Here is a 15,088-nt window from a genome sequence, read left to right on the forward strand (position 1 = left end):
AATCTGTTCCGAAAGGCATTCTCCTGATTCCTGAATAGAAGAGGAATTCTAACTTTTGTGTTAAGCGAAGAGCAAGCAGACAAAACGAAGCTGGCAAGGAAGCGACGTCCTGTCAGGACGCGAGGGAGTGCTGTTCAGCCACGGAGACGGAGTGCTGCCCGGGGCCACCGGCCAGAGCCCGCACACGGCAGCAGCGCAGATCCAACACAGTTTGCTATCGTTAGGTGTAGTATTAAGTTTAATTTACTGTCAAATACTTTTATAAAATAGTACATTCAAGGTTAACTCAGTGCAATAAGGTTTGCATTCAGTAAGAAGTAACTGTTTGTAGACGTGGTAATTGTTTTTTATAGTGACTGTCAATCTGGGCTGTCCCTGCCTGCCTCCCCTTTACCTGGAGTCTGAAGTAGGGAGTGCACTCCTGCTACGAGGCTGAAGTGGGTTGTTAAGCCTCATTTCTACATACAAGGCAGAGGTAACTTCGCTGCCTCCCTACCAACACTTTGATCTGAAGTTGTTCCGCCTCGGTTCCTGCTTTCCCAGGCTGTGTCCGTGTGGCTCGTGCTGGGGGGCAGCCAAGTTCCCACTATTGTTCCCGTTCTCTCAGCAGCGGACTTGTTCGTGCAGCTGGTGCGTGTTTACTGCGCTGAAAGGAAACGGCGTTTCAGAGAGCAACTCGAGCCCGGGGAAAGTAGTTCGTTGTCGTGGACTTTCCTCAAGATGTGACAGGGCTTTGTACTGCAGGGCAAAGCTGCTCTTCAAAAGTAACTTCAGGTAAATCTTAAGCCTGAATGAAGCTTGGAAAGAATGTAGTATTTGGTTTAGTGATTCATGGTTGAAGCTAATAAATACCTGTCACATTAAGGAAGGCAGTATTGATGATTTGCTAAGCACAGAACACACCTGGCAAGTTTGGATTGCTGGGGTTGGCTGAGGCTGGATTTACTTCTGGATTTGTTCCATAATTGAGCAGTATTTTACAGTCCAGCAGTAGGGCAAATCTAGTTGAGAATGCGAATAAATTTCAGCAAATCAACCTTTTTAGCTTCACAAACTCCAAGAATCAGCAGGAAATAATGCCGTTAATCTAAAAAATGTAAACGAAGGCCAAGCCTGTAACAACAACCCTGATAACCAATGTAAGATGCAGCGTCATGGGGGTGGTGTTGGCTGCGTTGTGGTCCCCTCAGCACCCCGGTCACTGTGCACGGGAGGAGGAGGCAATAAGAGCAAAGAGTCTGAGCCATAATGGTCCTGTGTATGCACACAGCGTTACCCTGCAATGGCAAATAAATGCTATTGCTTCTTTTCATAATAATGGCATGTTGCAAGATAAAATGGCTAAAGGACGTATTGTATCAACTTATACCTGATATTTGCTCTACCTGCCGCGATTGGGAAGTGACTGATGTAAATGAAAGACACGTGGAATCATGATTTGTACTGGAAGGAACCACCAGGTGCTCAGTGCCTCCCAGCTGCGCGTGGGAAGGTGCTTTAGCCCATTGTTTGGCAGTGTGTGATTATGCTGAGAACAGCTGAAATGATTTAAGATGCAGTTTTACTTTCTGGCTTCTCTTTGAAGAGGGAAATCCCTCGCACAAAAGAGCGTGTTCTTCCTTCAGAGTGGTCTCTGCATTCTGAAAGTCAGATCTGAACCTGCGGTAGCTGGAGATTACCCAGGCGCCCTCTGAGAGAAAGAGCAATAACACCAAACTTCTCCAGCCAGCCGGTAATAAAAAACTCGGTGTTTTATCTCTTTGGGAAGGATGACAAAAATGCACTATTTAAGAAATTGTAAACTTGGCATTTACTGACTGATTTAAACGAGCAGTGTGCTTGGGCTAAATCTGACTTTCAGAGAACATGTTGTTCCTCAGTACAGCATGCAGTCTGTCTGTCTGTCACTCCTCAAAATGGGTCCGTGTGTGTTTGCTGTGCTGCCTGATGCTCGGGAACGCACTGAAATGGACCCTGACTTTAGGTGTAGTGTTACCAAGCAACACCAAAACTTGTGAGATTTGAGGAAACGTTTTCTGACTAAGAAGGAAATAAATGTGAATGTCTCTTCGTATCGGATTGTCCTTTCTCATTTGCACGTAATCTGACTCACAGGAGCAAGAGATTTCCCAGCTCTTCCTGTTGCCATTTGGAGCAGAAGTAGCATGTTCCCATGCTTGTTTTCTTGCATTTCATCACTCACCTTCTTTGCCCTGTGAGCAAAGTTTAGCAGTTGGGTTATTTCAGGCCACATTTTGCCCTCGGGAAGTCTCTATCGAAGATGTTTTGCTGTTACCTGTGTTTGACATGTGAGAGTCTGTTGGTTCAAGTGCTGTTCCCACGTTGGGTTTGATCTCAGGCCTGGGTGCGAGGAGATCCGGGGTGGTTGGGGGGCCGGGGGAGGCTCCTTCCTGAGCATTGGGGAAGGAGGAATCAACTCACGTGTTGATTTCGTGCGTTCGATCAAAACAGCAGAACCGCTCCTGGGAACGGTTGGGCACGTTTGCAGGGAGCATGTGGTGCTCAGCCTGCTGTGTGTTTGTTTTCCTGCTCGTGTTTTCATCTCACTGTGCAAATAGCTTCCTTTTCTTGGGGATACGTTTCGTGTGTTGCTTGTTGACAGGAGATGGCTCCCTGGCTGTACGGGAGCTCCTGGGTTTCCGTAGCATCGTTCTTGGGTGGGATGAAGCTGATGCTTTGGCTTATTGCTCAGCTGGGAGCCCGTTCGCTTGCAGTTTTCAGCCCGCATTGGAGGGAAAGTTTAGAACTTGTATCATCACGTTTATCAACAAAAAACTTTCTTCATGGTGGATTTTGTTTGTGTAAATGGAAAATACTGTAACTATTAATCTTTCGCTTGGCTTGATCCTTTTGACGTAAGCGAATGTAAAGAAAATATTTTTAGTACTTTGCAGAATATTTGTGCTGTAGGAATTTCCTGTTTCTGTTTTGTTTTTCAGTTTTTCCTCCTTCATTGAGGTAGAAGGGAAGTGCCAAATGATTGTGTACATGGGCTTTCAAACAGTGTAGTGTATTTTTAGCTTGTTCCCTCAGCTTTAAGGTTGATAGCTTTGTTTTATGCTGAAACAATTCAAGGTACAAAAACTATGCATGTTCAGGATGTTTAATGGGGCCTTTTTAAGTTCAGAAGAAACATAGTTTGGGGGACAAAAGAATTAACATTTTCCAAAAGACTGTTTTGACACTCTAGTTGTTGCAATTTTTACTGGCAATTGTATTTAAACTTAAATTGTTAAAAAACTTAGATTAAAAGTTATATTTCACAATTACCTTTGCTTACAGATTTTAATCTTGGGATACTTACATGTCTGTATTACATTATGGTAAAAGTGTGCGGGATTTTGTACCGAGAAAAGGATGGCTGACTTTCTGCTTTGATTACAGATGAAATGGGAGACTGCAGGGTTTTACTGATCCCATCAAGAATGACCATGGTATGGGAATGACAAAATTCTTTTGGCAGGTAGCAACAAGTATGTGGAGTGTTCAGTCATTAAAATGTATCAATGTGTTCTCTGTTATCACAAGTGTAGTTCTGTAAGGAAAACAAGGGATTTTTTCTTATCTGGTTTCTTTAATATTGATTAATTTGGAGGAAGTGCAGCTTTCAAGTGCATTTAGAACTTAATAACAGTCATCCTGTGCCTCAGCTTTCCCTTTTTCTTGCCTCTTCTGTTACCATATTTTTAATTTAAACCCATGAGAAATGTAACTACTGTACTTAAATGTGACTTTTCTTAACTGAGGAGGTTACAAGGTACACAACTGCGTCTCCTGGGCTGGTGGGGAGGCCGACCTGGCCGGGGTGGGCGAGATGCACTCGGTATCAGACTTTCTTTAGCAAACATTGCAAAACGTTTCTCTGTGATAAAAAGCTTAATTTCACATGTGCTGAAGTGCTGCTTGCGTGAGAGGGGAAAGGTGACGTCCTGGCAAAAATTCGGATCTTCTCGTGTTGTTTGAAGCGTGTGAGTGTCTGTGTGTTTCAAATAAGTTTGTCAGACTGGGTCACTCTGTTTTTCTTAAAAGGTTGAAGAAGAAAATTTGTTAAAAGTGGCCGTTCTTTGTGTATAAAAAATGGGTTGGAACGTTACACACGACAGTTTAATCAGCTGCACATGTAACACTGCAGGTTTTTGCTGTTTTCGCGGTGTTCCATTGGACAATTCTCATTGTGTGCTGGGGAGGGTGTTTTATGTGTCAGGAGATGTGGGTGAGACGCGAGTCCATGTTCAGACATAAGCTTCAGCTTTAAAAAGTTACCACCAGGTTGGTATGAGACATTTGCCCCTTTAATGTTCCTGCCACTTTGTTGGGGTTGTAGAGTGTCAAGGACTTCCCTCACACCTGCTTCGGAATCCTCTAATTCTCTTTAGAGCTGGCCTAAGTATATAGTCTGGAAACAGAATTTCAGTCTCTTCTGTGGTTGGCTGTGTGTATGAAGGGAATGCCTTTAATGTCAAGTTCTGTGCAAGTTGTCTTAAATTCTGAATAAGCATAAATTCAAACTGTATACCTGAGCTTAATTTACTTGTTTCAGTAGAAAATGAAAGTAGGAATAGAAAACAAATATTTAGTGTAAATATTGAGATACCCAATGTTTCAGGTTACAAAAGAGATTTTGCTGTGCGTAGACACTGTACAAAGTCCTTGTGCTAAAACACTCCATCCGTTCAGCTCTTTTCCCCCCCTCTTTTTGTCTTTTGACTGTAAACTGCTTATGGTTGTTGTGGTGGCTGAAACAGTCTGAATACCTTGTATTTATTGTACCACCAACAAAACCCAACCAACAACAACAACAAAACCAACACACAAAACAAACACCCCATCCCACAAAAACAAGCAAAAACAAATAAAACAGCCCCAAACCAGATAAAACCACTAAATCTTTTAATCTTTGACTGTGTTTAAGTTTCATGAGGAATCTTGGATTGGAGGGATGGGAAAGCCAGGAATGGCAAACGAGAAAAGGATGGAGTGAGAAGTGAAGTGACCTCAACAAGTGGCGCAGAGTCTGTATCACATCCATGAGTTTCTGCTGGTCTGTGTGATGCTGCGTACAAACCAGAGCGGGAGCAAGGTTTTTGTTGTCTTCGGTACCTGTGCAGTAGGGTTGGTTTTGTTTGGGCCCGTGTCGTCAATGTGTTCCCGTACAGACAGCCCGGGTGCCTGTGCCGTGGGAGATGGGGCAGGTGGGAGGCTGAAGGATGCTGAGCCTGCTGCCCATCGCCATCTGGCTGAGGGCGCAGCTCTTTCTCCTCTCTCGGGGCGGAGAGGTCCTTGGTTGGACCTTGGGATGTATTTCCATTTCCCCCAGACGATGCACATCACAGCAATCTCCTGCACCAAGCACCTTGGTAGGGTTGGAAGCGATGCTGTGCTTGGAACTCTGTCAAGTACAAACCGCTGCAGGAGCCTGAACTGTTCCAGGCTTTTGTTCATGGACCTAAATGTAAGCCTTTTGTTTAACTCAAGCTCCATGTTGTGCTTTTTTTTTTTCTAGCTTAAATGAAAGATTGCGATGTGCTTTGAACAAAATTGAAATTAAAGACTTTGTGCAGTTCGACTGTTCAATGAGCAGTTGTGACAGCTCACTGACAGTAACAGGGGAAGTGCCTTTAAGTCTGTACGTCTGACTTCTTGCCAGTGAAGTGAGATTTAACCTGGCAGACAAATTTACCCATGAATTTGATAACCTGATTGAAACTTGTACATTTTTCAGATTTACCCAAATCCAGGTATTCTACAAAATGTACCCAGGGGAATCTATCTTCTTTTGGTTGTGTAACAGCAAGTCATTCTGAAGAGAAAGGGCATGTGAGAACTGGCAAGTTCTTCTTTGAACATGATAATTCAGATGGCAAAACAGACAATATGGGGGCAAAAATAAGGAGGATTTAAAAAACGTAAGTTGTTGTGTGGTGTCTGAGGAGCCCAAGGGGTAATTGAGCCTGGAGCTATGTAGCTAAGCTCAGCACAGTGCTGCGTCTTTAAATAGTCCATAATGTCAAACACAACCGGTTAAATTAAGTTCTCTTACTAATGAGACAGAAAGAGAGTGGGCGTGGAATGCAGGGCTAGAACAGCCTTACAAGGACAGGATTTGCTCCTCTGTGTTTGCTGGGACTGAGCATAATTGAGATGGACAAACTAAAGAGGCCCGAGATGGAATTGAAGCTGTCGTGATGTTTGCAAGTACTTGATCATATTTGTTGGTACGAGGGATGATGACATGCAGAAAATACTTAAGAAGTGCATGAATTATTAATAATTGTAACTGAAGTGGGGCGATGGGGTGCGAGACAGGTTCAGGAGAATGGATTTCTGACGGAGGGTCTCACAGGGGAAAAGCAGAGACTTTGGTTTAGCAGTTAGTTTAGACTAATGTTGCCCATCCTTCTCTGTCACATCAGCTTTGCTGACAAAGGATCATTCAGGGATCCAACCAAGGTGAAAACTAACCCCCAATATCCCTTTGCCAGCTTTTCAGCTTGGTTCTCTTCCCCGCTCTGTACATGATCGTGCTGATGGGAGGGACGAGGTGATGGCGGGACCTGAGGGTCTGCTGCTATGGGGTGTGTATTAGCGCTGTGCTCCACACAGGCCTGGCTTTAATCTGACCTTCCAATCCTATATAGTCATTAGTATAATTACATGTGTTAGAGAACAGGCAAAGCTCAAAATGAGCTTTTGGAAAATATAATGTAACCATGGAATTTTGTTTCCTAGTGCATAAGGGCAAGAGTGAAGATTGGTACGTCTTTGTGCAGGGTTGTGTTCTTGAATTGTAGGTGGAATAGATGTTAATAATAAAAGTATCCAGCAACGCTTGAATAACGAGGTCCTGTGTGCTGCGGTGGTAATTAGTCGTGCAGCGCTGGTTAGCAGTGTGTGCTCGCTGTTTGCTGGAAGTGCAGGCCCTTGATGGATCCGGGGTGGCTGCAGCGTGAGATAATCACCAGTATTGTTCAAGGGCAGAAGATCATCTTGTGCTGTTCTTGTTCAGAACCAACCCCTTACACAGGCAGAAAGACCGCCGGCTTCAAGTGGCCGGGAGACAATTATAGAACATCTGTATGGTTTGAGCTATGTTCTGTAGGCTGATGGTTATAAAAAGAGACGTAGATTCACCAGAGAAGTAAATAGAGAGCCTGCGTGTAACCCACATGCTGTTATTTCATTAAAATACAGTTATGAGCTTTTGCCAGCAAGGAGTTTGCGTGGAGTACTACAGAGCATCATATTCTGGGGAGCCTTTATGAAAAAGGCAAGAGAAGAGGTTGGTGTGTTCCCGGGAGCCCTGGTGTGTGCACCCACAGGCAGGAGCTCTGCTGCCTAGGAGCTGGTTCTCTTTTATGGCTGGTGCAGCCCTTTGTCTATTGTGAAGGTGATCTATGTATTTTAAAATTATTTTTAACAGTGGCTGGTGTTTTTCACACACAGGAAATCTCCCTTGAATTGGAAAAGCCCCCAAACATGATCTGTTACTCAGTTTCTTACAGCTTTTGAAAAGTCAATCCTTTAGACTTCTCCAGTGTTCTTTAGCTTGGGTTGGCTGATGTCACAGGGTCCTCTGAGGTTTCGGTGGATTATTTTACTGACCAGAATAGAAGGGACAGAAGCGGTCTGTTTAGATGGGTTCAGAATAACCTCCTCACACACACAGATCAAGGCAGAGGTCAGCACATTATGCTTTTGGTGGGGAGGGGTGAAATTAAATAATACATTGTGAAATAATCTATCCAGCCCCTGCGGTGTCCAGTGAGAGGTATTTTTGAGGACGTTTCTTCTATGTAATTGCTATGCAGATGCATTTTAATGAGGCAATATTCCCACAAATTTTCTTAAAACTTAATTCATTTTTTTCCAGGCCTCAGTTATTTTTAGGTGGATTTTCTAAGGAATCTGAGTTTCCCTGTGTAGTCTGTCAGTCTCCTGGAGCTGCTGAACTCTGCCAGTTCTGGTGTGGAGCTCAAGCAGAATGTGCATCACTTACTGCATTTCAGCTGCAGGGCTGGAAAAAATCTTCAACCATTGCCATTTGATGGTGAAAGCGCATCTGATGATCTTCTGGAACGGTTTGCCGTGATGTTAATTGAAGTGTAAATCTCAGCAATAATTTAGATGTGAAGTATACTTAAATACCAAGCAGTATGTTCATGCGGTAGCCAGAAGATACTAAAGTTAGTATTGCAGATCAGACTCAAATCAGCAGTTTTACAATCAGAGCTCTCTGATTGCTATTTCCAAGGACTTACCGAATCAGAGAGAGGCTGAAACCATCCAAAATAGCAAAGTGCCTTGTGAAGAATCCCCGTACTGCAGCAAGCACAGAACTGCTCTTGGCAGTGCACAGATGTTTGAAATATGGAGCTTAAACAGCATGAAAATGTGTAGAAAGGCTTAAATATCAATGTTGGGCACAGGATCTCTGTCGCTCACAAAGCATTATCCATAATGTGTCAGAATGAATTTGATTTTTTTTCAGTTTCTTTAAAAATATAAGAAACACCCAGCCTTTGGGGCATCTGATCAAAAGTGTCTTTCAATTTCTATACAAAACCAACTCTATAGCTCTTTAAAAGAAGGAAAAAAGGTTTTCCTGTATTGGCTGGATTCCCTTTAACAGTGAGGGTTTTTGTTAGGCTGCTAATTTGATAATGTTCAAAAGAAATATAATGTAGTCAGAAATTAAGAATAAGATATGGAACGCTGTGTTTCGTCACAAAAGTTTTTCTTGGAGATAAGTTACAGGTTGGTGTAGTTCAGCTCTTAAAAACAATGCTTAAAAGGCAAGACACCCCATTTCCTCAGTGTTTTGAAGTAGCTTTCCTGATAAAGTAAAACTTTACGTGAGAACCATTTTATAAAGTATGATCTAGAAACTTTTCATTCCATTAAATCTCTTCCTGAAAGGTTTAGTGGAGGAGAGGATGATGCAAGACCATGGTACTTTGTATGGCAAATTAAGCAAGAGCAACAAAAAAAACCCTTGAATAAACAAGAAAGTGAGCAGCTTTCAACATGCCTCTTACCTTCACACCCGGGTCGCTCTTTCCCCTCCGTTCTAAACTAGTCACGTCTTGACTTGGACACCTACTTCTGTTCATTGGTTTAAAACTGTAGCTTTTATTTCTGCTATCCTCCTGATTTTTTTTCCATGGCTGGTGACATACGGTTTCTCAGTGTTACCTGGTTTTATTGTGGGCTCGTCTCCCGTTTTGGGCTTTGCTGACCCATGGTCTCGTAGCTGCTGGGGGGTGCAGGGCTGGGGGTGACAGCGAGCCCCTGATTACAAAAGTTGTTAACAGTGTGTGAAAATGGTGGGGAAAAAAAAAACCTGCTTTAAAAGGTCAGACCTGTTCTGCTTTGTTTTGAGCTTCTGGCTTAATCATTATCTTGAACTGATACCACAGTCACTAACTTGAAGGGATCTTGTTTGAGTGTGTAAATCATATAATAAACCAGTTCTAGGTGATGGCGCTGCACGAGTTCCCTGTGGAACAGCGGGCAGGTCTGGATTCTGTCCTCACCCGCCCCTCCGAGTGCAAAACCTTTGGTGTCGGTGTCAGACGGTCCCTGGCAGGGCCCTTGCTCTGCTTTTCCCCGGGAAGGGTTAAAATCAGACCGTACACGTGACATATGCAAACTATGAATCATTCCAATGGATCTCTGCTACTCCTGCCTGCTTAGGCAGGAGGCAGATACTGTTCCCTTGGTTGTCATGGTAACCCTGCCTGTACTATAATAAAGCCCGGCCCAGATCCTTCCTTAGGCAGAGCTCTGCGGCTGTTTCACCTAGCTCATTGTTTCCTCCCCGGAGCAGGGGCCAGGCAGGGACAGGGAGGAGGGAACAGGACACCAGAGGCAGCGGCAGCTTTCGCCTGCGTCGGAGCTCCCGTGCCCGGTTCCGGGAGCTCGGGGGACGCTTGGAGCTCTGCAAAATCAGTGCATGACGCCGGACGGGTTGTGAACAGCTGGGAGAGCCGGCGACTTCGAGCGCACCTCCAGATTGTGCACGGAGAGCAGCCAGCGTGCGCAGCGGCGTGTTGGGAGCCCGGCCTCTCACCGCCCAGCTCCACCGCGATCCCCTCGGAGCCACTGCCAACCCCTTGGAGCGGCGGAACCGGTGTCACCCCGGGAGCTGTGGGCAAGGCAGCGGGTCTGACACGGTGCCCCAGCAGCCCCGCTGTGCTGCCGAGCTCATGGGCTGCGTTCCGGGAAGAGAGAGCCTTGGAGAACCGTTCTGGAGATGGGGAGACTGCTGAGAAGGAGACTCCGCCAGTGTTGATGCCTTCCTGCAGAGTTTTTTGTGAAGAAAATAATTTGGATTTGTTTTTTAGGAGATCTAATTATTTTGCTGCTAAATGGGTTGTATAGAAGCATTGGAACTTTGTTTGACGTACTGTTACGTGAAAAGCTGCTGACCCAGAAGAATATGTTTGTTTAGCCTTCTGATATTTACAGCAAAACAAAAACTTGGCTTAAGAAAAGGAGTTGCTTTTCTGTCTCTAAAATGACACAGTAAGAGACTGACCCTGTGCCTGTAAATGGACTAATTTCAAGTGACCGTGTCGGGATTTAAACTTTGATTTCTCTCTTTAACATGGCTGAATTAAAGATACTTTGATGGAACTCTGGAAATCTGATTGTAAGTAGGAAAAGTCTTTGGTGTTTTTCAAGTAGGAAAAAATAAATCTCCAACCTCGCATATCTTTTGCTATTTAAATATGGAAATATGCTGTTTATAGTGTAATGCTATTTACATTAGCTGAAAATATTTTACAAGTGGATTTTTTTGGTTTGCAAAATAAATGCAGGGTTGTTAAGGAGGGTAGATTTTACAGTAATTGCTGCTGAATATTGATTTCTCATCCCTGCTGGGAAAAAAATGGATTACCTTGGAGACAAACTGACAGTGGCACAAACTCACATGACCCAGTGGATGGGCACGGTGCGGAGATCCTTGCAGGAAGCACTAAATTTAGTCACCACGGCGGTGGCCCACGAGCGGAGCGGCGGGGACGGCGGCAGCAGGACTCCCTTCAAGAGAACCTCCTCCTTCAGGCACCTGGCGTCCCGGAGCAGAGAGTCCTTCCGAAGGTTTTCGGTGCGGAGCCAGCAGAGGTTTTCTTCTTTGAGGAAGAGGCAGACCAGTTCCGAGCCACCCGAGCTTGTAAGCTATGCGCCTTTTTGAGCCTCTCGAGGTAGATAGTGCAATGCAAAAGGCTTGGTTTCGTTGCAGCATTTTTATCTGATAACAAAACCTGTATCATGTCTGCTTTTCAGTTTAAAAATAGCCCCCGAAGCGCTTGCAGGTAGTGGTGTCTGTCTGTCTGCTCCCAGCTGGTTTCCTTCTGCAACGCAGGTGGATGTTTTCATTTGCCAAGGAACACCGTTAATCAGGGTTTTGGGAACAGGAAAAAATGTTGTTGATCTTTTTTAAAGCAACACAGTAAGGTAGGACAAGTATTTGTCTAAAATTAGAAAAGGAGGGTTAGTCTGAAACTGCACTTGTATCGGTCATTTCAACACCACAGGTCAGCCTGACTTTTAAGTCTACATAGATATTCGTCATTTTTCAGTAAAGAAATGCCTGAAGCTAAATTTGTAAAAAGAGTTAAGCGCTGTCAATCTGCAGTCAATGCTAAATGATCATTATTCTCTTATTTTTATTGAAAAAGAAGTGTTTTTTCTCAGTATAACTGCGACTTTGTCATGAAACAGAAGTTCCATGGCTGTCACAACTTGCGTGGGCTGCCGTGGGGCCAAGGCAAAGTGAAGAGCTCTTGGTTGTCCAACACCCCTGTTCCTGCTTCCAACAAATACCACAAAGCAGCAATGTTTTTAGATTATAGTGTAAATGGAGAGGTAAATTAATCCGCTTTCTTCTGTTTCATTTCATGGAGAGGAGCCTAAACTGGTGACTTGAGTTGAGCCTGAAACTGGTAACTTAAGACCGATGCCTGACCCATGGGAAGCGGGTGCACTGGGGTGGAACTGGGACCCAAGCCTTGGGACCACTCTGTGGGTCAGTCCTGAACAGTATGTGACCTGAAGGGGCTGAAACATTTTGTTTTGGTTTTAAACAAAGTAGTTTTTCATTGTAAGTGTAAATATGTCCCGTTCTGAAGTGGCCTCGTGGAGGTTTGTTCGTGGAATGGTTGAAGGTGAAGTTGCATTCCTGGGGCGGGTGTGGTGTTGGTGTATTTGTGTATAGGCAGTTTGCAGTGCTTTTTATCAGTTATGGGCTATAGCTTTTTAGTCCTAGTTTGCTATTCAAAGGAGAATATTGTAAAGTGAGCACAAAAGAACAAAGAGGAAAATATTTGGTAACCAGTGTTACAGTGTTAGCTTGGTGATGCGTGGTTTCTTTTTAAGCTGATATTTTAGATTTATTAGAATCACCTGAATAAAAGACTTGCTTAAAAGAAGTGAAGACTGAAAAATGGAAACGTGAACCCTGCAGACAGCAATTGCATTACTTCCTTACACTCTACTGCTTGCAGAGCAGAAACAGTGAGATGCAGGATGACCTTCCCAGGTAATTCACTGCTGACAGCTGCTGGAGCTGCTCTTTCTGTCTCAGCAGTAGTTTTGCATGTGCTTGGCTTTAACTTGTACCCAACTCTTGTGCTCAAATTTAAGGTCTCAACATTTGTGGAAGTTTGTAGTATGTGCCATTGCATCTTCCACAGGACAACTGGTGAACATGGACCTTGAGCTATTATTTTTTCGTCGGTCTGGAACAGGGTCCTTGTTTTACTGAGTCCTTGGAGCTACTGATCTTTTTCTCCTGGGTGTTGATATTCCAGTGATGCAGTTTTTGGACAAGGAACAGCCAGGCTCACTGGCCCCGTGCCCGACACAGCGAGGGCTGCGGGGTCTCAGCTCCTGTCTCTGCTGTCGCTGCTGATTGAGAACTTGGAATATGGGACCAAGAAACCTGTCAAAACCCAAATCAAACAGCTCAGAATAGTCTGAGTAAACTTCTTAAGCTATAAATGCGTAGCTGCTGAGGTTGAAGATCGTGGAGGTGTGACTGTGCATTCTGCTGCATCGGTGTCGCTTTCCATTTGTCCCCTTTGTGACTTTGGGCTTTCAGGTTAAATGCCAAGGGAAATGTTAATAATGGGTTATGGTTTGTATGGATCACCTGTCACTGCTTCAGATGTCTTCTAGAGGAATTAAGAGTGTTGTATTTAAGGCAGTCATCTGTGTATTTGTATACCTGTGACTTCTAGAAAATGCTCAGGCTCAAAAATTGTCCTTTTTTCTGCTTAGTTCAGTGTTTAAGTTGCCATCCTGTGTTTGTAGCAACTTTTGTTGAGAGAACCCGGGGCTCTTCTGCAGGTTTGTGTGGGCACAGTTCTCGGTTTCTTTAAACGTGAGGAAACTGGTAGCTCAGCACCTTATTAATAACATATTTTAGTGGGTAACTACTGCAAGCTATGTAGGTGGGAAAGGCCTCACGGATATTGCATTTTTTTATGGGCTATAAGAGAGATTTTTATCCACTACAGGGGAGCTTTAGGATTGGAGCAAAAGGGATTTGACGTAATTGGTTATTTCCTTGCTGGAGGTCATAAAAGTAAGAATCAGACTGCAAGAGAGAGGAAATAATTTTCTTTTCAAATGCTTCTCTTGAGCAGCTCGGGGATTACGTATCTGCTTTGTTATTCTGTTGGTACCTTGTCACATTTTCCGAGTCGGTGTCTGGCGGGGCTGGTTCCTGACCCAGCTCCATCTCCAGTGCCCGCTGTTCCTTGGGAGGTTCTGCAGCGGATTCCTCAGCATTCCTGCTGGATATACCTTATTAAAATGTAATCCTCTGGTTTTTCTATGGGAATCAGTCTTTATCTGGAGAACATTGTGAATTCAATTTGTGCCTTATAAAATCTCCTCTAGCCTCTTTTTTTTTTTCTTAATTTAAATCTGTATGCCTTAAGTTGCACCGAGAAAAATAAACATCTAATGTGTGGCAATCTGATTCTGAATCTAGAGAAAGTACAGCCGTGTTTTTAAGCATTGCTTAAAAGTTAGGACAACCAAGCGATACAATGAGCCTGGGAGCTAAAACTAATTTGTCTTGTGGTTCTCCAACCAAAGGTTGATCGGTCAGAATTTAATATATGCAAGTCTGCATTTCACAAACAGGAGTGTAAGAGTAATTGTTATTCTAGATGGCTTCTCTGGTATATTCAACAGCAGAATGTTTGGAAAAAGGTTATATTATTATTTTCCTCTGTAGTACTCCCATTGATTTCTCCATCGAAACGGAGTACCCTGGATTTGTCCTGTCTCCATTCATAGCACAGACCCTGGATCGCGCTGGTTTGCTCATCAGTTGCTGTTTTCCCAGCAAGTTTTTCCTTCTGCTCTTGCAGTCGTCCCGTCAGAGCTCGGCATCGGCCCTCGGTGTTCCCGCTGAAACTGGGTTTAATTGCTCTGAGATGATTTTCTACACATGTAATACAATGTTCTCATATTTAATTTAAGGAAAAAAGATGTCACCGTGGGCTGGAGAAGCTGCTGCCCCCCAGCACAGCCGGGTGACGTGGGCTGAAAACCGTCCGCACATAATGACACGGAACCCATTTTAATTGCATCATTATCCTGGCATATTAATATCAGATCTGGGAATCTGTAGCTGAGCTTGCAGAAGTTTTTACTTTACAGTTAAACCCTTTAACTGGAAGTTACTTTTTCTCCCAGACACTTTTATTGAGGCTTTTTCCCATTTTTCATGACACATCATCAGCTCAGTGTCTCAGTTTTAATAGGAGCAAAGACATTTGCATTAAACATCGCTCTGTTTTAATCATGGCAATATCAGTTGCGTTCTATTATAGGTATAATATTTGGTTTCATTGGCCAATGCCATTAGTTCCAGATCTCTAAGTTTGTTGCCATGCAATAAAAACAGGGTAGTTGTTTAATATGCTCGGTTCCTTAGCTGTCCCCTTACACTGCTAAAAAAGTGTGGCAATTTGGTTTGTTTTGTGTGTCAATGTGTTTTATATGAGCTGTTCTGATACATGCTAAAGATCACACTGAAGTACATTTC

At 43.8% G+C, this 15,088-nt stretch overlaps 1 protein-coding gene across 4 annotated transcripts in view; it reads left to right on the plus strand.

Annotated features, from left to right (window-relative positions):
* Nucleotides 1–15,088, plus strand: part of KIAA1671 (KIAA1671 ortholog) — a 66,995-nt gene that overhangs the window by 35,467 nt on the left and 16,440 nt on the right. The window contains exon 1 of one of the 4 annotated variants that reach the window (XM_005498195.3): nucleotides 9,795–11,197. The exons of the other annotated variants lie outside the window; for them this stretch is intronic. Coding sequence (XP_005498252.2) covers nucleotides 10,913–11,197 — 285 coding nt within the window. The 5' untranslated portion in view covers nucleotides 9,795–10,912. Of the gene's footprint in view, nucleotides 1–9,794; nucleotides 11,198–15,088 lie in introns of those variants that run through there. 4 annotated transcript variants of the gene reach the window in all.

This window comes from Columba livia, chromosome 17 (genome assembly GCF_036013475.1).
Source record: "Columba livia isolate bColLiv1 breed racing homer chromosome 17, bColLiv1.pat.W.v2, whole genome shotgun sequence".
Lineage (NCBI taxonomy): Eukaryota > Metazoa > Chordata > Aves > Columbiformes > Columbidae > Columba > Columba livia.